The sequence below is a fragment of the Thamnophis elegans genome, chromosome Z (assembly GCF_009769535.1).
Source record: "Thamnophis elegans isolate rThaEle1 chromosome Z, rThaEle1.pri, whole genome shotgun sequence".
Classification (NCBI taxonomy): domain Eukaryota; kingdom Metazoa; phylum Chordata; class Lepidosauria; order Squamata; family Colubridae; genus Thamnophis; species Thamnophis elegans.
In genome coordinates, this window is record NC_045558.1 from 117,238,966 (window position 1) to 117,260,419 (window position 21,454).

Below are 21,454 nucleotides of genomic sequence, written 5' to 3' on the forward strand. Positions count from 1 at the left end.
TGGATTTAAGCACCCCACGAGCCAGATGTGGCCCACAAGCCTTGAGTTTAACACCCCTGTCTTAATGCAACCATTTACAAAATGCAGACAGGACTGCAGTATCATCAGCCATTTTTTATGTATATCCCACCTTTTTTATTTTATAAATAAGTCAAGGTGGTGAGCACCACAATACCCTTCCTATTTTCCCCACAATAACAACCCTGGGGGGCAAGTTGGGCTAAGAGAGAGTGACTGGCCCAAGGTCGCCCATTCGGCTTTCCGTCTCAGGCAGGACTAGGACTCACAGTCTCCTGGTGATTGGGCCAAAGACACTCGGGCAGTTTTCATGCCTAAGGCAGGACTAGAACTCACAGTCTCCTTGCTTTAGCCGGTGCTTTAACCCAGGGCATGCCTAAGGACTAGAACTCACAGTCTCCTTGCTTTTAGCCGGTGCTTTAACCCAGGGGTCCCCAACCCCCAGGCCATGGCCCAGGCTGCAGCCCATTTGGAACCGGCCTATGGAAGTGCTGGGGTGGTGCGTGTCCATGCAAAGCTGCGTTCGTGAAAGCAGCGCCTGCGTGGAACCATCCCCTTTTCCCTCCCTGCCTCCGGTGGTCCAGAAAGGATGGAGACTTCTGCCTTAACCTAGTATATATATCAACTATATTAGCCTCAGGACTGGCAAAACAACCTAACCCTGATCCTGGGTCTCTTCCAAATGCCCGAATGGAGGCAAAGGGGCTTTACCTTGGCCGTTCCAGCAAAGGCCACTTTGTCGATGCCTGGGTCGTGTGCCAAGGCTTCTCCCAGCCCCTGATCGCCAGTGAGGACATTGAAGACCCCCGGGGGGAGCCCAGCTTGGGTACAGACCTCGGCCAAGAACAGAGCAGCCAAACCGGCGGACCTGGCTGGCTTCAAAATTGTCGTGTTTCCTGTTGGCAAAGCACGCAATGGAGAGTTAGGGATGGGAAAGAAAAGGTAGGCAAAAAGCTAGAGAAATATCTGTTCCCTATATTCTTCCCCTTCCCCCCCCCCCGCATCTGATAGGGCTGTGATGGTGGACCTATGGCACACGTGCCACAGGTAGCATGTAGAGCCATTGTTAGAGCACATGAGGCTCATAAAGCCATTTTTCGCCCTCCAGACTTCCCTGAAGCCCCCGGAGTGCAAAAAACCAGCCCTACGGGCAAACCAGGAATTCAAGCAAACTCAAAGTTCGGAAATGGTCTTCCAGTTTGGCTGTAGGGCCATTTTTTACACTCCAGAGGTTTCAGGGGAGGCTGCTTTCACCCTTCCCGGGCTCCTAGAAAGCCTCTGGAGCCTGTGGAGGAAAAAAAACAGGTACATTGTGCGCCAAAAGCGGGGAGGGGGAGAAGGGCGGGGGTCGCATGCACATGTGGGCCGCACGCATAGCATTATGGGTGTGGGCTCGCCTGTGCGCGACACCCCTTGCGCTCCCCCCCGCTATTGGCATGCAATGGGAAAAAGGTTACCCATCACTGTGATAGGCAGTGGCCTCCAATATGTTGGACTGCACCTCCTATTACAGGATGGCCTCACCTTATAACAGTTCATTTAGTGACCGTTCAAAGTTATGGCCTCACTGAAAGAATCGACTTACGACTGTTGCAGTCATGGTCACATGATCAAAATACAGACAGTTGGCGACTCATACTTATGACGGTTGCAGTATCCAGGGGTAATGGGATCCCCTTTATAGAGACCACTGGCAAGCGAAGTCAATGAATAAACCAGATTCGCTTAACAATCGTGTTGCTAACTTAACAACTGCTATGATTCACTTAACGGCTGTGGCAAGGTCGTAAAATGGGGCAAAGCCCATTAACAAATGTCTGAATTAGCAAGATAAATTTGGGCTCAATGACTTATTCGCACTCAGGAAAATGAAGGATATTAGGTGGGAGGAGGGGGGGGGCTGAAGAAGGCAAAGGGGGAGTCAATGATTTTCATTTCTTTCATAATAGAAGTCAGTGCCAGATTTAACCTTAACCTCTCAAGGCTTTCTGTTAAAATGTAACCCCAGAAGATCTCACAAAAAAAGGACCAAGGACCTTGCGCTTTCAGAAAAAGTCGAAGCTGTATCTTGTTTAGCTTGTGCTTACATCTGGTGCTGGGTCAGCAGAATCAAGACAAGAAAGCATTTGTAATAAGAGCAATTTGAAAAAAAAGGCAATTGAGGCAGAGAAAACGTGGAACCAGAGTCCTTTTTTCCATCTCAAGGTTCAACCACCTGGCCAATGAAAGGGAAGATAGAAAAAAGTTCCTTGGCGTTTAACGTCCCAGGAGTTTAGGGAACATACTTATCAAGGTGACACCTAGCTCAGAAGACTGATATCAGCCATATATATAGACAGAGTATTTTGAAGTATGATAAGCTGGGGATAGATAAATGACAAATAAAAAAGTAGATCTCATGAGTTTATTAATCTATACAACATATACTATTCAAAGTACCCAGTTTATAACTCCAGTTGTCGATGATGATGCCTGAGAGTCAACATTCAAAAAGTGTATGCAATTTTCTTGGTAATATGTTCAGACATGCTGCATTTTTCAGGACTATAAGATGCACCGGAGTATAAGACACACCATAATTTTGAAGAGGTAAATTTTTTAAAAAAGGTTTGCATTCTGCAGGCCTCCCAAGCCCTCTGCATGCCTCCTTTTTTGCAAAAAAAAAAAAGGGGGGGGGCATCCAGAGCTTTGGGAAGCTTGTTGAGTGCTCCTGGGGGCTGGGGAGGCAAAACGAGCAAACCTGTTTTTTGCTCATTTTTGCCCTTCGTAGCCCCCAGGAGTACTTTGCAAGTCTTCGTAACCCTCTGTACATCTATTTTTGCAAAGGGGCAGGGTAAACCAAAAATGCTTCTTTAATGTATAAGAAGCACCCAAGATTTTCACCTTTTTGGGGAGGGAAAGATGCGTATTATACCCCCCAAAATAGGGTAGTTCATCACTGCCTTCTTTCTAGGTTTGAGAAACAGTGACTGACCTAAAGTCATCCAGCTGGTTTTGTGCCCAAGGCAGGACTAGATCTCACAATCTTCTGGTTTATGACCCAATGCCTTTAACCTCTTCACCAGGGATGTCAAACTCAATTTCACTGAGGGCCACATCAGGATTGGGTTTGACCTGGAGGGCGGAGGGAGGGGCGGAGTGTGACTGTGGTAGGCGTGACACAGGACCGCACCTCCGCAGACATGATTTTATAAATTTTATTAAAAATAGGGAGGCCTACATTTCTGTGATTTTGTTTTTTTTAATACCTACTTGATCACTTTGTGAGAGAAAGACCAGATCAATAAATTGGATGAGCAAGGTGGCGCAGTGGTTAAAATGCAGCACTGCAGGCGGACTGCTAGATCAGCAGGTCAGCGGTTCAAATCTCACTGGCTCAGGGTTTTGACTCAGCCTTCCATCCTTCTGAGGTGGGTAAAATGAGGACCCAGATTGTTGGGGGCAATATGCTGACTCTCTGTAAACCGCTTAGAGAGGCCTGAAAGGCCTATGAAGCGGTAATAAGTCACTGCTATTGCTATTGCTATATTGTCTCCATAGGAAGGCTAGAACTAAAATTATTGACATAGGCTATAGTAGCAGAATCCTGCAAGCCTTAAAGGTAAAATATTTACTTTTCCTCCCTTTTATAACCTTCTGAGTAAAAGATGGCTTCCTGGAGCACTCTGGAGGTCCCATTTTGGGCCTGGAAGGCCTCCTGGAGGACTCCCGAGGCCAAAAACGGTTGGGGGGATTTTTTGTAGCAGAGGCACTCCGGCTGGTCCTTTGCTATTTCTAGATCAGTCTTGCGGGCCAGATATAAGCCTTGAGTTCGACACCCTTGCTCTACACCAAACCAACTCTCAACTCCAGGGTTACAGTATTTCCTTTAAAAGAACAGCAGGGAAACAAGGTATGCTACAGGTCCCTTCTCTTAAGGAGGTCCATTCAGTGGGACCAAGAAGAAGGGCCTTATCCATGGTGGCTCCCTTCCTGTGGAACATCATGCCTGTGAAGATAAGATAGGTCCCCACCTTGATACCCTTTTAAAAAGCCCTGAAGACATGGTTTTGCCAGTGGGCCTGGACATCCCAGGATAATATATGGAGCCCATCAAGTGGTTTGTTGGATTGTTGTCACCAAGAGTTCATTGAGTTTTGTATTTGAGGTTGCACTTCTATTGGCCACCTGAGTGAATTGGCAACTACATACATTTTCTTAATGGAATAAAAACACATATTTTTAACAACATCGTCTTTCAAAGAATTCAAGTTTGTTTGTTTGTTTTCTGCCTAATTTTACACTCAGATTAACCTCATGAGATAGAGTAAACGGAGATCAACCCAGTGACTTTTGTGCCAGGGTGGGTCTCAAGACTCGCTTGGATGAGTTGGAACCATTTTTACATACCCATCGCCAGGGCTGAACACAACTTCCATGTCAGCGTCAGCAAAGGAAAACTTCGAGGAATAAGAATAGCAACAACACCTATAGAGAAACAAGTTTCATCAGAAACGGAAGTGTTTCCGCGGCTGCGTTCAGTACCTACAACTATCTTTTTTAGGGGCCAACAAATATGCCAAATTCCCTCTATTTTGCACTTTAGAATCTGTACAGGAAGACTGCAGTACATGATCAAAATTTCCTATAGGTGTTATTTCTTAGAGAGGAACTCCAGAACAGTCTTACCTAGCCAGCAAGTGTAATAATAAAGTGGTGAACCTACATTATAGCACACCAGTTTTTAGAATGCGAATCTTGTTGAACTTCAGGAGCTGATTTTTAAAAGTTTTCAATCATTTATTACATCGATTCCTATAACTAGTCACAAGAGACTTAGTTTTCATAATATCATATAATAAAATTATGTTTGATATCTAAAGTGGTTTTCACCTCATTTAATAACAGAGTAGGTAAGAGAGTGGAAAGAGATGTTGGAGATCTTCTAGTCCAACCCCCTGCTTAGACAGGAGACCCAATACTTAGACAAATGCCTGTCCAGTCTCTTCTTAAAAGCCTCCAGTGTTGGAGCATCCAACATGCAATATTCATCCTTCAAATAACTCTTATAAAAATCATCATCCAGAAAAATGTTGCAGTCCTAACAGCTAAACCAACCTTGCTGTGGGCTTTTATTGTAAAATATTAAGCTACTGTAGTCAGCTGTACAAAAAATAAACAATACAGTGCAAAAAGCAAATGTAATTAAAGCGGTTTACTACTGGACAATACACATGGAAATAGCTACTAGTGTTCCTAGGTGATTCCATCAAATGAATAGACATACCATAGTGGGTTTCAAATTTTTTTAGAATCTCTTCTGTAGGTGTGGCTTGCTTTGTGGGAGTGGCTTGCCGTCCATGTGACCGGATGCGAGTGGTTTGCGAGCCATGTGACCAATTGGGAGTGGCTTGGCAACCATGTGACTGGGTGGGCATGGCCAACTTGTAAAATGTGGTGAAACTCAATTAACAACGCTCTTGCTTAGCAGCCAAAATATTGGCTCAGACACTCTGGCATTTGAAGCACGCAAATCTTAAAGCTGTCAAGTTACAAGACCCTTGCACCCCTAACCCTTTAGGGAAACACCCCCCCCCCCCAAGGGTGTTCAAACTTGACAGTTTTAAAACTTGTGGACTTCAACTCCCAGAATTCCTCCTCTCGCTCTTCATCTTGATGATGTGAAGACAGGTGTGGGGAGGGAGCTGGAATCGGTTCTAAACGGCACTGTAGATTCTATAGAAGAGGTTAGAACTGGCAGGAACCCATCCCTGAGACATACCCAAATAAATTATGTTGAAAAAACTAAAGACAAAATTATGATGAAGAAGGATTAGTTTAAGAAGCTGTTCAGAATCAGCCACGATTTTGGGAAGTGTTCATTCTGCTAGAATGAGTGTTGGCCACCTGTGGCTCCAGAGCCGCATTCGGCTCTTTCGCCCCTCTGTTCTGGTTCCCTGTGGGATGGCCCTGCCACTCACGCTCCTCTCCCACTCACTCCACCCCTGACCTGAGAAGGTAAGGGTGATGGTGGTGGATGGAGACTAGCTACATATCCCAGAGCAGGAGCGAAGCTCCCCCTGTACTTGTTGGGTCTCGCGGGCGCATCTTCCGGCGGCTTGCTCTTGCCTCCCAGATGTCAGTTGCTGTGATGCCCTGCCTCCCAGCTTATCGTTGGTACGCTGCTAGTCTGCCATTCTTGATGGGCTCTGAAATGGCAGAGGGTTAGGGTCATGGCATGCACAGATTCAAGACATGCACGTTTCTTCCAGCCTCTTTCTGTGGCGGGAGAGGTGACAGGCCTGTGGCTGCCAAGCACAGGGGTTGTGCCTTGGATGGAAGGGGGAGACTCTGCAGTTACCAGCACACTCCTTGGCTGCCCTGCACTTGATCTGCTTCGGAGATGCTGCTGCTCCTGTCACTCCATTCGCGCACTGGCTCATCCTGGAGATCGAGTACTGGACGAGTGTAACGATCTGTCTTTTATACCCAAATACTATTCTTGCAGCAACTTACTCTTGCACAGGGATCCAGAATAGCAATAGCAATAGCAATAGCAGTAGACTTATATACCGCTTCATAGGCCTTTCAGGCCTCTCTAAGCGGTTTACAGAGAGTCAGCATATTGCCCCCAACAATCTGGGTCCTCATTTTACCCACCTCGGAAGGATGGAAGGCTGAGTCAACCCTGAGCCGGTGAGATTTGAACCGCTGACCTGCTGATCTAGCAGTAGCCTGCAGTGCTGCATTTAACCACTGCGCCACCTTGGCTCTTGAATAGCTGGGAAGAGGGCTGCTTACAAATATGCACTCACTTGTTGGGGGTTTTTCCCCCCACATCTCTTCTAACTCTCGTTCTCTGTCTCCGGAGGTCAGATTCCCATTACCCACCCCCAGGAGGGAGGGAGGGAGGGGAGCAGTTTCCCTCAGAAAACACCAGGGGGAAAAACCTGGGTAGGCATGGCGGGTCATGTGATTGGGTGGGAGTGACGTTGAGTTGGCCACGCCCCACTCAGGTTTTGTGGCTCCCAGTTTTTTTTCTTTTCTGTGGGAAATAGGTCCAAAAGGGCTGTTTGATATTTAAGGTTGCAGACCCCTATGCTAGAGAGTAGGGGACAACACAAAGACTGGAGACGCAATAAAGTCACTCATTTCTCCCCACCCCAATTGGAATATCTAAGTAACCTTCATTTGGTGTCTCCAACTCACTCCCCCCACCCTACCAAAAATACAGTTAGATGCAAAGAAAAAGCCTCTTTGTGTACAGACATTCTATATACAGGTAGTCCTCAATTTAACAGAACTTCATTTAGGTATCATTCAAAGTTACAAAGGCAATGAAAAATGTGACTTGTGGCCATTTTCCATAGTTACGACCTTTACAGCATCCCCATGATCATGTGATCAAAATTGAGATGCTTGGGAATTGGTTCATATTAATGACCTTTGCTGTGTTCCAGGTCATGTGATCACCTTTTGAGACCTTCAGACAAGCAAAGTCAAGGGGAAATCAGATTCACTTTAACAACCAGGTTACTAATTTATCAACCGCAGTGATTCACTTAACAACTGTGGCAAGAAGTCGTGAAATGGGGCAAAACTTACTTAACAAATGTCTCTCTTAACAACAAAAATTTTGAGCTCAGTTGTGGTTGTAGGTCAAGGACGACCCAGTCCTTAATTTCAGAAGCATTGCAATTTTGATAAACAAGCGTCTCTTTTCTTTGGTCACTATTGCTTTATTGTACATGACAAGGGCACACCGAATGGTCAAAGTCAGGTCATTTCAAGCTTCCAATGTGCCTTGTTCCTGTTAGGGGCATTTTGGGTGGTATTTCAAGTGTCAACAGGAAGCTTCAGGAGCTTTCAAGGGATCAAAACAACCTGCTGTGAACTTGTAACCATTACATAGAACCTAAAACCAAGTGTTTCAACCATTTCATTCCCTTCTAGTGCAGAAGTCTCCAACCTGGCAATTTTAAGACTCGTGGTCTTCAACTCCCAGAATTCCCCAGTCAGATCCAATATTCAGTGCTTCAGGGGGTGTGGGCAGATAATCTTCATGCTAGGAAAACCTGACTAAATAGGACGCCGGATATTATTTTCCAGTCTCCCCAGCTTACCAAGTGGTTGCCAGTTGCTCATCTGTTCCTCCATCAGCTGGGCCCATCCTGCGTAGTGGTAGAAATGGCGTACAACCAAAGGGAGATCCGCTTCTTGGCTTTCACGGATCAAGTTTCCACTGTCGAGACTCTCCAGAACGCTGAGCAGCCGCTGATGTTTCTGGATGGTCCTGGCAATACTGTGGGAAGAGGCAACTTCAGATAAAGCACAGCTGGGCTGAATGGGCCCACGCATTGCAGTTCCAGGACCAGCTGAAAGGAATAAGCTATAGCATGTTAAGAAAGAAACTCTTCCTCTCGACTTACGACCAGTCGTTTACAACCGTTCAAATGTACGACAGACCTCCACAGGATTACCTATGACCCATATTTTAATTTCTGACAATTAGCCCACCCCATGGCCACGTAATCATATTTTGAACACTCAGCAAGTGACATCATTTAGGGCCATTTACAGTATCGTGCAATCACAAATCACCTTTCCCCCCCCTGGAAATTGATGTTTATTTCTGGTTTCCTTCGCTGACAATGGATTTGCTTAATGACCACAGTTGTTCACTTTATGATCGCGGTGTTTGCTTAACACCCACCACTAAAATATTATAGGACATGATCACAGGGTGACTTGCTTAACCACGAGCACAATGTATGACTGTAATTCTTGATCATAAGTCAAGAATTACATATAGATGCTGCCAACAAACCAGGTCACATATGGATTCTGAATTCCCCAGGTACGATGACTTTTAATTAAAATTCTGGGAATGAAATACATTTATCTGGAGAATGCCAAGGCAGAGGATCTTCAGCTATGGCGACTTTAAGATGTGTGGACCTCAATTCTGTTTGGCTAGGGCAGACTTCCCCAACCTTTCCAGCTTTGAGGACCAGTTCCGGGGAGGAGGGGATGGTCCTGCAAGAGCAGCCGGCAATGTGTGCACACACGCAGCTCCATTTACACGGCAGGCACGCACACTAATTGCTCATGCAAATGGAGCGTGCGCATGCGCTCGTCTGTTGCTTTCTGCAGCCGAGTTCCAAATGGGGACTCTTAAGCTAGGGAATTCTGGGTGTTGAAGTTCCACATATCTTAAAAGTTGCTAAGTTTGAAAACACTGAACTATACTATGGGTGCTATACCATGGCATAGCTTCTTTCAAAGCTATTAGAAATTACACCTTGAGAATTCTCTTAAAGATCATTTAGAACTCTGGTTTCAATGACACCTGGAAAAAAAATCAAACAGTGATGTTTCTGGATGGTCTGATTGGGTTTTACCAATTAGATAGATTTGTTGTTGTAGAAATGCTAGTTTATACTATTATGGTATGTTAAAGTAAAAAAAAAGAGGTTTGATATCATTATCTTATTCTACTGCACCAAAGGCAATCAATAGCTTTTTTCTTCTTCTTTCCCCTTCTTTTCCCCCCTCTTCTTTTCTCTTTTTTCTCTCCCATTTTTCCTACTATTTGCTTTTGTATTTTTATATTTTATATCACCCCGTCACATCCTGGACATAATTTGTTTCAACTTCTGCCCTCAAAATGAGGCTACAGGGCTCTGCACGCCAAAACAACTAGACACAAGGACAGTTTTTTCTCCCATGTCATCCCTCTGCTAAACAACTAATTCCCACAACACTATCAAACTACCAAGTACGCCTCTAGTACTATTATCCTTCCCATCTTTTCTATTACCCATCTCCTTATCTTCTTATTATAGCTTTGTTGCTTGTCTCTTACGATTTATGTTGTTTTATTCAAAATCCTAGTATGATTTATGTTGATTGCTTTTTTAGTATCCTATGACTATCCCTTATGGTTATGATGAATGTATTTTATGATGAACATGATCATGATTTATCACTTGTTGCTTGTATGTACACTGACAACTTATGCACTGGAGACAAATTCCTGGTGTGTCCAGTTACACTTGGCCAAAAAGTATTATATTTCTATTCTATTCAAAACTGAAGAAAGCTGAACAACACCTTGCTTAGTAGAACTTTGGGGCGCAATTATGGTCATAAGTAGAGGACTATCTGTATGTCACCAAGATTACCCTCTTGTTTTTCCTTTCCTCTCCCCTTGATTTAATAATGAAATACTAAAAGTATTTAAATAGAAATACTTTTCTAAACAGAAAAGTATTAAGATACAAATATAGAGTTAAATGATGACATAAGTGGAATTATTACAATGAAAATAAAATGTGGAAGAGGAAAATTGTTTTTATGTAAATATGAAACTAGGTTTGCTGGAATCTCACCCCGAAAATCCATCAGAGTGAAGGAGAAAATAAGTAAATGCAACAATGGAAGGAGGGAGAAAGAGGAGGGAAAAGAAGAAAGGGAAAAGGAGAGGAAGTAAGGGAGGGACAATAAGGGTAGGAGAGAGGGTAGGAAGGAGGGGAAGAGAGGAGGAATGGGGGAGAGGGAGGGGAAGAAGAAAGGAGAAAGAAGAGGAGGAAAGAAGGTAGAGAAGGGAGGTTAGGAGGAAAAAAGGAGAAGGGTTGTTGCAAAATAAGATGGATGGGGTGAACAAGAAAGCGATCCCGATTATGTTTTTATATTTTTAAATTTCTAAATAGATTGTGATAAATGTTAAAAGACAATAGATAAATATTAATAGTACTTATGAGAATGTATATTTGTGAATGTATAATATGAGGGGGAAAAAAAAACTTTACACACACAAGGACACAAAGATTATCCTCTTGTTACTGCCTCTTACTTGTAAAGGTGTCGGGCTCGAATATGGCCAGGGAGTAGGCTCCAACTTTCACAGGCTATTTTAGCAGCCTGAACAGCTTTGTCCACATCTTCTTTCTTGCCTTGGATTGTGGTGGCCAGTGGTTCCCCTAAAGGAGAAGAGGGAGAAGAAAGAGGGTTTGTTTTTCCTCCTGCAAAGTCTACCCTGAAATAACAATAGCAATAGCACTTAGATCTACTATATACTGCTTTATAGTGCTTTACAGTCCTCTCTAAGTGGTTTACTGAGTCAGCATATTGTTCTCAACAATCTGAATCCTCTGTTTACTGATCTCGGAAGGATGGAAGGTTGAGTCAAGGTCGGGTTCAAACTTCCTGCAGTGGGCAGAATCCACCTGCAATACTGCATTCTAACCACTGCACCATCACAGATTGATTGAAAGGTTCAGAAATTCTTAGCCATTTTTGGGAAGCAGGATTTGCTGTCGTTTTAAGGAATACAATCTGCCTTTTTTTTTTTTGAAGGGGAAGGAGAAATTAGCAGCAATCACTACGGTTTTGGGAGCTGGAATCAAATAAGTGTCAATGTTCCAAGTAATTGGATGCATCATATTGGCACAACTGGTAAAAGCTGACTCTGAAAGTTCCTGGGATTTCCCCTAATTAAGAAGTAAAAGTTTCCTCTTTCCCCACAAGTCACAGGTCATGCTGTCCAATCAAGGTGCTGGCTGGTTGCTTGGTTACTTCAACTCCTCCTCTGGCCAGCCACCTTTTAGAATGTCCTTAGTTCCCACAGAAAAACTTGTTTGTTTTGGCTACAAACCCCCATCTCCGTGTCCCTTCTTCTGCTTTGTGGCAATCCTGAAGGCTCCAAGATGGCCTCAGCCAGGTTCACTTCAGGGTTGACAGTAAGGCAGTGTAAATGCCCTTTGGCATCTCTTAAGCCCTGGTTTATCAGCAGTTTCATGGCATTAGAAACAGCACAGAAAATATAGCCTTTCTAGCCTCAGAGAAATTGGGTTTTGGGAGCAGAAGCCTATAAAATACTAAATCAATGTAAATCTTTACCTCAGCAGGTTTAAAATGGGTGGACTTCAATTCCCAGAATTCCCAGGGCAGCAGAAATGCAGAATATATGTAAACTCCCACAAAAGCCCAGCCTCCCTTGTTCATCCACCCTCTTTACCTGTGGTGGGATGCTTGATTGTGTATGTCTCTCGCCTATCTGGTTTCAGCCACTTGCCATTTATAAAGTGCCCCAATTTGCGACTATGAGATTCCAGCCAGGACTGAAGAGAAAGAGGAAAATGTCAGGTTATAGGGAAAAGAAGAATGTACTCTATACCTACTTGGAAAAATTGGAATCTTCTTCAGATAATAATGGATACTTAGCAGCTTTTTCCAGAAAACAGGAAGGGACAGTCAGGTTCAGAGAGGGAACCTGTAGCTTTCCAAAACTGCTGGACTAACAGCCCAAGGCCTGGCCAATAGTCAGGGCTGAGTGAAGATCTATTACCATAACATTTAGAGATCCACTGTTTCCCTACCCAGTGATCCACCCTGATCGAGAGGAAAGACCAAAACACTCAGCCTTTAGCATTGCAGATAGTCCTCAACTGACAATTATTCATTTGGCAACTGTACAGAGTTACAATGGCACAGAAAAAAGGGGCTTGCAACCACTTGCAAGCATCCCCAAGGTCACATGATGAAGTTTCAGGTTCAAAATACCAGGATTTATTTACAATGGTTGCAGGGTCCAGCGTCATGTGATCACCATTTATGACCTTCCCAGTTGGCATTTGACAAGTCAATGTAGGAAACAGAATTCGCTTAATGAATCTTCTAGTCCAAACCCCTGTTCAGGCAGGATAGCCTATACCATTTCAGACAAATTGGTTGTCCAATCTCTTCTTAAACACTGGAAGAGGGTTGGACTAGAAAACCTCTAAAGTCCCTTCCAATTCTTATTCCATTCTATTCTATTCCTCCGTCAAACCGTAGGACTGTCTATAATCATAGCGTTAGAAAGATCAGCTAAGAGAGTAATGTATTGTGTTCTGCTTGCACATCAGGTTGTTTTGTTAGTAACCATTTTCCTAAGCCAGATGTCATCGACCTGATTTGGGGGCAGAGCAAAAAGCTGAGTTTGGAGTATCTTCAACACTCTAATAGTCAAGGTTGGAATAATACAGCAATAGCTACCAGGTTGTGGAAAATTCAAAACTTATTAAGTATATTGGTGCATTGATATACAGCAAGTTTAGTAAAAGTAGTTCTCAACTGGAACCATTATTGGGACCAGAATCTCCATTGCTTAATAAGGCAGTTGTTAGGTAAATCTGTTCCAATTTTACAAGTGTGTGTGTGTGTGTGTGTGTGTGTGTGTGTGTAGTAGCTTCATATATCATGCATCATCCCTAATTTTCTAATAAGTTCTGGTTTGGGGTAATAAACATTCCATGCAAGAAAATTTGCAATACCGCTGGTTATCTTCCTCATTGCCACAGCCAACGTCTAACTCTGTTTTCATAAAGAAGAGGCCTAATCTTTCCAAGTTTAGGCTTTAGGTCTAAAGCCTAACCTGAAAATTCATAGAGCCGAGGTGGCGCAGTGGTTAGGGTGCAGTACTGCAGGCCACTTCAGCTGACTGTTATCTGCAGTTCAGCGGTTCTAATCTCACCGGCTCAAGGTTGACTCAGCCTTCCATCCTTCCGAGGTGGGTGAAATGAGGACCTAGACCAGTGATGGCGAACCTATGACACGCGTGTCAGTGCTGACACGCGTAGCCATTTGGGGTGACACGCACAGGATTTCATGCGATTCATCCTCGGCTCCTGCACGGCCGCCGAGGATGAAAGAATCTGTGCTGGAGGAACAGGGGGGGTGGCGGGACGTGTGATCTCCCCCGCCCACACTCACTTACTGTATCGCCGCCGCCCCTTTCTGAGCGCAGGGGCTGCTGGTAAGGCGTGCGTGCCGTGTGCACACACGTCATCAGCGCGGCGAGGGAGGACCCGCAGGAGAGGAGCGCGCGAACAGTGCGCGCCTCTCTCCAGTCAGGCCGGCACAGAGAGTCTACTCCTGGGACTGTTGGTTACGACCGCACCACAGCAGGGAACAGCGGAGTGCCAACAGGAACTGTGAGCGCCATTAGCAGCAACTATAAATTGCGCAAAATTATGTTTTTGTTGAAGTGACACACAACGCGAGTTATGCTCGATTTTTTGCCGATTTTTGACACACCACGCCAAAAAGGTTGCCCATCACTGACCTAGACTGTGGGGGCGATATGCTGACTCTGTAAATCGCTTAGAGAGGGCTGAAAGCCCTATGAAGCGGTATATAAGTCTAACTGCTATTGCTATTGCTAAAATGTCTAATCTGAAATACCAAACGACTGAGCACTTCACTTTTCCAAAACTTGTGTTTTAAATATTAAAGTCTCTTGAACATCAATCACAAATATATACACTTTCGTGCCTTCAAGTCAGTTTTTGTCTCTTGGCGATTGCCTGTACTATCTTTGGCAAAATGGAAGAGGTTTGCCATTGCCTGTTTTATAGGGCTGAGAGAATGAGTGACCCAAGGACACTCAGCTGGCTTTGTCCCTAAGGCAGGACTAGAACTCATGGTCTCCTAGTTTCTACCTTAATCACTACATCAAACTAACTATCCACAAAATCAAAATACTTTGCCATCAGCATGCTTCCTCTCCCTTGTACACATCTACTTTTTTCTTTTCTTTCCTCTCCATTATGATTACATTCCTTCAACATGCCAAAAATGTTTCTGGAACAGTGGGGTGAAAAATCAAATGGAAATTAGGCCCATCTTCCCATCCCAGGTACCACCCTAAGCCAGAAATTCAAGTGCTTGGTTTACAGGAGAAACATGATTTATGTGGTAGTAAGAACACAGCTGGGAGGAATTTAACTGGAATGACCCACACGGGCCATGCAGAAGATTGCAGTACGTCAAATGCAGCCTGCTGGATAGCTATGTATATAGGTATTGCCATAGTCAATTACCTTAATCAGATGTAATTGTCCGAAGAGCCCATTAATGGGGGTCATCTATCTTCTACTATAAATTATTTTAGCTGTTTTAGTGCAGAAACTTGTCTCTGCTCTTCTTTAAAAAAACGTGCACGCACCAGATGTCTAAAAATGTAGTATGGATTTATTTTCCACTAGAAATACAGATAATCCTGGAGGTACGGCCAATTGAGCTCCAAATTTATGTTGTTAAGCGAGAGATTTGTTAAGTAAATTTGCCCCATTTTACGGCACAATTAAGTGAATCACTGTAGTTGGTAAGTTGGTAACATGGTCGTTAAGTGAATCTGGTTTCCCCACTGATTTTGTCAAAAGGTTGCAAAAGGTAAACATGTGACTTTGGGAAACAGCAACATTCATAAGCAGGAACCAGTTGCCAAGCATCTGAATTCTGATCACATGATCATGGGGATGCTACAAAGGTTGTTAAGTGTGAAAAACGGTCATAAGTCACTTTTTTCAGTGCCATTTTAACCTGTAACTAAATGAACTGCCATAAGTTGTACTGTTTTCATTCATTTTCAAATCTATGCAGACATATTCACTGGTTGATCAATCAATCAGTTAAGCCTAAAGGTTAAGATACACAGTGCTAGACTGTAGAAAGGTAGATTAAAACTGTCAAGGATTCCAAGGCTAAAATAATTATTGCAGAGAATTTAATCCTATTGTAAGAATTACCATGGATGGGAAAGAGTGAGATTGTCCCCAAAAAACACTAATTCAGCTTGAATGCCAGGATACAACAACCAAACTTTGAAATCCCCCAAGAAGAAAGGCTGGAAAACATTTTAACCTGGGTCTCACCAGATGTTCTTACCCAGAGTTCCCTGAACATCAGGTATGTCGTTTAAGGCTCATTAGAATTACAAGCTGGGTTCCAATACATTAGCAATAGCACTTAGACTTATATATGGCTTCACAGTGCTTTACAACCTTCTCTAAGCGGTTTACAGAGACAGTATACTACCCCTAACAATCGGGCTCCACATTTTACCAACCTTGGATGGATGGAAGAATGAGTCAACCTTGAGTCTGTGAGACTCAAACTGCTGGCAGCCAGCAGCCAGCAGTAGCCTGCAGGCATTCTAACCACTGCGCCACCGCAGCTCTTAAAGCCACATTAAATCCAAATGTGGCTTGTTTACCTTGGATGTGGGGTTGTACAAACTCAACCACCAGTTTATTCATTCACTGTAACTGAACAAACAAACGAAAGATAGTTTGGTCTAGTGGTTAAGCCATAAGGCTACAAACCGGGAGACTACGAGTGCTAGTCCTGCGAGCTGCGCTGACTACCTGTCGATCTCCGGGTGCGCTTCAAGGTGCTGCTTACCACCCATAAAGCCCTCCATGGTAGTGGATCTGGATACTTGAGAGACCGCCTTCTGCCAATTACCTCCTCGCGACCAATTAGATCACATAGATTAGGCCTCCTCCGAGTTCCATCTGCCAGTCAGTGTAGACTGGCAACTACGCGGAGGAGAGCCTTCTCGGTAGTAGCTCCGACCCTTTGGAACGATCTCCCCATGGAGATTCGTACCCTCATCACCCTCCAGACATTCCGCAAAGCCCTTAAGATCTGGCTATCCCGTCAGGCCTGGGGTTAAAGTTGTAACTCACCCCCACCCGAATGGTATGAATGTTGTGTTCTATTTTAATTATGTATTGTTCTTATGTGTCACTGTTTGTATTCCCTTCCCTATGAGTTGTAAGCCGCCCTGAGTCCCCCCAGGGAAAAGGGCGGCCTATAAATAAACTTTAAAACTAAAAAAAAACAAAAAAACTAAAACTTTAGGTGTGAAAGCTGGCTGAGTGATTTGGGGCCAATCAGGAGGAGATCATTAATTCTCATCCCACCTTAGGCATAAAAATCAGCTGAGTTATTTTGGCTCAATTACTCTCGCAGCAGCCAATTCATCTCACAGGGTTGTTGTTGGGAGAGAATAGGAGGAAGAAAGAGTATTATATGGGTTCACTGCCTTGAGTTATTTATGAAAATAATAAAGGTGGGATACATAGTCCCTCCCCCTCCAAAAAATTCTTCCAGAGGAAGAGATTTAAGCTAGTAAGATATGAACGCCTGCTGTAAAGCATGGGAAACCTTTAACAGCAGGGGCTCCTGAACTTTCCCCTCTTTACAAGATCCCTCTTCAGAGTCTTTGCAGGCTTCTCTATTTTGATTCTCTTCCTTTATATGCCCAGGCCCATTCGTCCCCTTGTCTTCTTCCTCTGCTTCCTTCTCCTTCTGGCTCTTCGTCCACATTTGCCGAATCCAAGCCATCTCAGCTACCCAAAGCTGCCGATCCTTCTCCCGTTGGGCTTTCTCTTCTTCCCATAGTCCTTGAAATAGCTTTTCTCTCTCTCTGAAATGTGTCCGGATATCCCGCACCAACTCATCAAATTTGTCGTCCCAGGGTCTCTTCCTCCTCTTCCGGAGCTGGGCCAACTTCTCACGCATGCTCAGCAGATTCCGTGGCCTGGAAAAAGCTGGTGGCAGAGAGGAATGAGATGACATTACTCAAGTGATAGAGATGAAGATCAAAACTATGTCCCTGGAGCTCTCCAGATATTGAGAACCAGCCTCTGATGTACATATATCAATGCAGCAGCATGTCCTTTCATCATTCATATAGACAAAGTGAGATTCAAAGAATCAAGAGGGGGGATATTAACATGAAGAAGGAAGTCTGTGTAATTCAGTGAATATTAAATGTCTGGGGTAAGAAAACAATTCCAGAGAGAATATTGTTGGAAACAAAGAATAGGAAAAACACAGTGAATTTAAGTACAGGTTGTCCTCAACATAAAGTCACAATTGAGCCCAAACTTTATGTTGCTAAGTGAGAAATTTGTTAAGCAAGTTTTGCCCCATTTTACAACTTTTATTGCCACATTTGTTAAGTGAATTACTGCAGTTGTTAAATTAGTAACACGGTTACTAATGAGTTAGATTTCCCCATTGACTTTGCTTGTCAGAAGGTGTACCTTTTCAGACAAATAGTTGTCCAATCGCCTCTTAAAACCTCCAGTGTTGGAGCATTCACAACTACTGAAGGCAAGTTGTTCCACTGATTGATTGTTCTGTCAGGAAAGTTCTCCTTAGTTTTAGGTTGGTTCTGTCCTTGAATAGTTTCCATCCATTGTTTCTCATCCTGCTTTCAGGTGTTTTGGAGAATAGCCTGACTCCCTCTTCTTTGTGGCAAACCCTAAGATATTGGGACAGTGCTACTATGTCACCACCCCTAGTCTTTCTTTTCCTTAAACGAGACATACCCAGTTCTGGCAACCGTTCTTCATGTTTTAGTCTCCAGTCCCCACATCTTTATTGCTCTTCTCTGCACTCTTTCTAGAGTCTCAACATCTTTTTTACATCGTGGCGACCAAAACTGGATGCAGTATTCCAAGTGTGGCCTTACCAAGGCGTTAGAAAATGTTACAGTATTAACACTTCACGTGATCTTGATTCTATCCCTCTATTTAGGCAGCCTAGAACTGTGTTGGCTTTTTGGGCAGCTGCTGCACACTGCTGGCTCATATTTAAATGGTTGTCCACTTGGATTCCACGATCCCTCTCACAGAGATAAAAGTGAAGGTGAAACAATCAGGCTTTTAAATAGCAATTCACCCGCTTATCTCTGGCACTTGATATCTGAAATGTTTAACTGGGAAACCCCCCTTGTTGGAAATGAGAAATGTGAATCTGAGCAGATGGCAAAATTGCTCCAGTTCTACACTCGCATCCCTGAACTCAAGGGGACCTTATTTGTAAGAAAGGAGATCAGAAATGAAGGAATTGATGACCCCAAGTCCATTCCTCCTCTGATGTCTGGATAAAGTCAATTTTCCTCGCCCCCACCCCACTGCACTGCTCCCTTTTCTACTCACCTCTCCTCTTTACCCCAGTTCCCCAGGGAGCGTCCAGATGTCCCGGAGTCTCCTGCTGAAGGAAAGGCTCCTCCATCATCCTAGATCTGCCAGGGATCTCCCCTCGAGAGTTTTCCAGAGCAGGGTAGAGGTAAGCCCTATCTGCTCCCCTTCCTCCTCCGCGGGGGTCGGCCTCTTCCCGCAGGGGGCTCTTCTCTTCCTTGATCACGCCAACAGCCACCTGACGGTGCAGGATCGAGGGCTCCGCACAGATCGCGCTCCCTGCAGCGGCTTGAGAAGAGGACGATGAATAGGCAGGCTCGCCCGGTGGCTCCGGATCGCTGCCGTCGGTGACAGAGGCCTGGGTCCAGGAGTACTCGTCCTCAGCGGGCTGCGGATCGGGATCGAGCTCCGGATCGCTTTCCTCCTTGACCACCACCTGGCACCACGGAGCGCCGTCCCCGCCGCGGGAACTGCTTGCCCCGCCGCCCAGGATGGCGTCGAGCTCGTGGAAGAAGCGGCAGCGCTGGCGGGCGACACCGTCTTGCAGCTTGGCTTGCTTGTAACTTTTTTTGAGGTCTTTGCCTTTCGTCCGGCATTGGTCCTCGTCACGGAAATAGCCCTTCTCGGCCATGCGCTCGGAGATCCACTGGTAGACGTCGGCATTCCGGTGGCAGCGGTTGAGCTGCGCCTGGATGGACTCCTCGCCCCACAAGGCGAGGAAATCCAGGGTCTCCCGGTGACTCCAAGTGGCCGCCCGAGTTCGAGGCACTTTAGGGCGATCAGCCGACCTCGGGCCCAGGAAGGAAGAGGGGGAAGGAGAGGACATCCCGGGACTGGAGAGGAAACGGGGTCGGTGGGTGGCAGGAGCAGAAGGATCAAATCAAAGGGGGGAAAAGGGGGGGGGGGCTCTGCCACGATCTGCCACCTCTTGTTTTAATTAAAAATCCAATACCGATGCATGCCGGGATGTACCCCCCTCCCTAACCCAGAAGACCGAGCGAGGCGGGTACCTCCGCGGTAACACGTAACCCGAGGTGGGACTTACTGCGCAACTATTGGCCGAAGAGCCCGTGGTTATGCATATGAACCCGATTTAAATCGGGGCTCTGGAGCCCTCTGCGCCGGCGCCATGGGGGGGCGGATTTGCTTCGTACCCCAGCGACAGCAGAGTTCTTACCTTCCTGGGAACACGGGTGTCAAAGCAGCTCTCACGTTCTGGGCTGCTTTCTCTTGTATCCCTGATTTTGCAAGGCATCTGAAAGTTCCCCCTCTCCCCAGCTGCATCTAATCCGGTTTTTGTTTAAAGGAGAGGCATTGTTAACCCGGGACTGAATCGCAGTAGTTATTCCGGATTTCTACACCGAAAGGGACCACCAGCAAAATCCTATTAGCGATTGGAAATTCGGAGCCCATCGAATTCGTCTGAAACTTCAGAGGTGTCGAAACGGGGATGACATTGATCTAGCGGACTCCGCATGGAACGCTTTCTTTCATACTCCTCCATTCCCTCACACACACCCTCGCAGCCCAATTGCTCCGGGCGTCATACGGGCTGCATGCCAGAAACGCTCATCCTCCTTCGTTGAAAGTTTGGTTTGTTTAGGTACCCAAACTTTTCCGATTCGGACGAGGCTGAGTCACAGATTTACGGTTACAATCCAATGAATATTCTCCCAATTATGGGCTGGGATTATATTCATTCTAACCCCAGGTTTAAGGCTAAAGCTAATTTTAGAGCGCGGTTTCAACCCGGACAGGCAGAAGTTTCCAAAAACACAGCCGCGTTACTCCGATGCAGCAAAAGCAAAATACTGAACAGTATTTCTACAGGTCCTAACTCTTGGGCTAAAACTCTTCATTGTGATTTTCTCAGCAGAGATTTCCTAAACCAGATTTCCTTGGCTAAGGAAAAGGCTGCATTTGTTGATTAAAACTAGTGGAAGGAACCAGGGCAGAAGCGCTGCCGACCGTGCAAAGCCTACTCGAGCGTCCACCAATAGCGCTTCGTCTTTAGAAGCGCCTAAATAATCGAAATAATGGATACACGCGGGAGTGACACGTCCTGAACCTGGGTTATCAGTAAACTCCGCCGTATCCGAGCAGGACCGGGAGTTCAGCCAGCGAAACTTGCTGCCGTAGAGGGAGCGAAGGTCAGGGACAGAGGCGAGTGGGTGGCGGCGGAGTTGGGGGGGAGGGGAGAGAAAAGCTAAAATGTGGGGTCAAAAAAAGTACCTCTTGGGGGACTGTGGTGTTTTTTTTGGGGTGGGTGGGGAGGAATCAGGATCGAGCAACGTCTCCCCGGGCTCGCTTTGAAACCCCTCTTTTGCAAAGCTCGGTTCCCAGCCGCTGCAAACCACGATTGCTTAATGACGGCTTCTTGAGTAAGTTCTTCCCCTCCGCGTTGAGCGCCCACAGCTTTGTGGTTTAGCGCGGCGCGGGAATCCAAGTTACTTTCCTTCGGAGCCCACAGATCCCCTTCCTCTTATGCCCACCAGATCCTGCGCTCTTCGCCGGGAGGGGCGGGGGAGATCAGACATGAGAGGGGATCCCTTCCAAGTCCCTTACCTGGGCTGCCCCAAGCGCCTCCGGGACCGGCCCATACTCCATGGAGCTGTAAAGATCGTACACTGAAGAGGTCTCGGACTCGGAGCTGCTTCCCGTCGCTGAGAAGCCGGCCATTGACTCCAGTCTGGATT

The 21,454-nt window shown here is 45.5% G+C and overlaps 1 protein-coding gene across 1 annotated transcript in view; it reads right to left on the reverse strand.

Annotated features, from left to right (window-relative positions):
- Positions 1-21,287, reverse strand: part of ALDH16A1 (aldehyde dehydrogenase 16 family member A1) — a 52,646-nt gene extending 31,359 nt beyond the window's left edge. The window contains 7 exon segments of the mRNA XM_032234687.1: positions 730-914; positions 4,408-4,485; positions 8,121-8,299; positions 10,853-10,979; positions 12,017-12,119; positions 16,993-17,378; positions 18,777-21,287. Of these exon segments, the coding sequence (XP_032090578.1) occupies positions 730-914; positions 4,408-4,485; positions 8,121-8,299; positions 10,853-10,979; positions 12,017-12,119; positions 16,993-17,378; positions 18,777-19,584 (1,866 nt within the window). The 5' untranslated portion in view covers positions 19,585-21,287.
- Between the last annotated feature and the right edge of the window lie 167 nt (positions 21,288-21,454).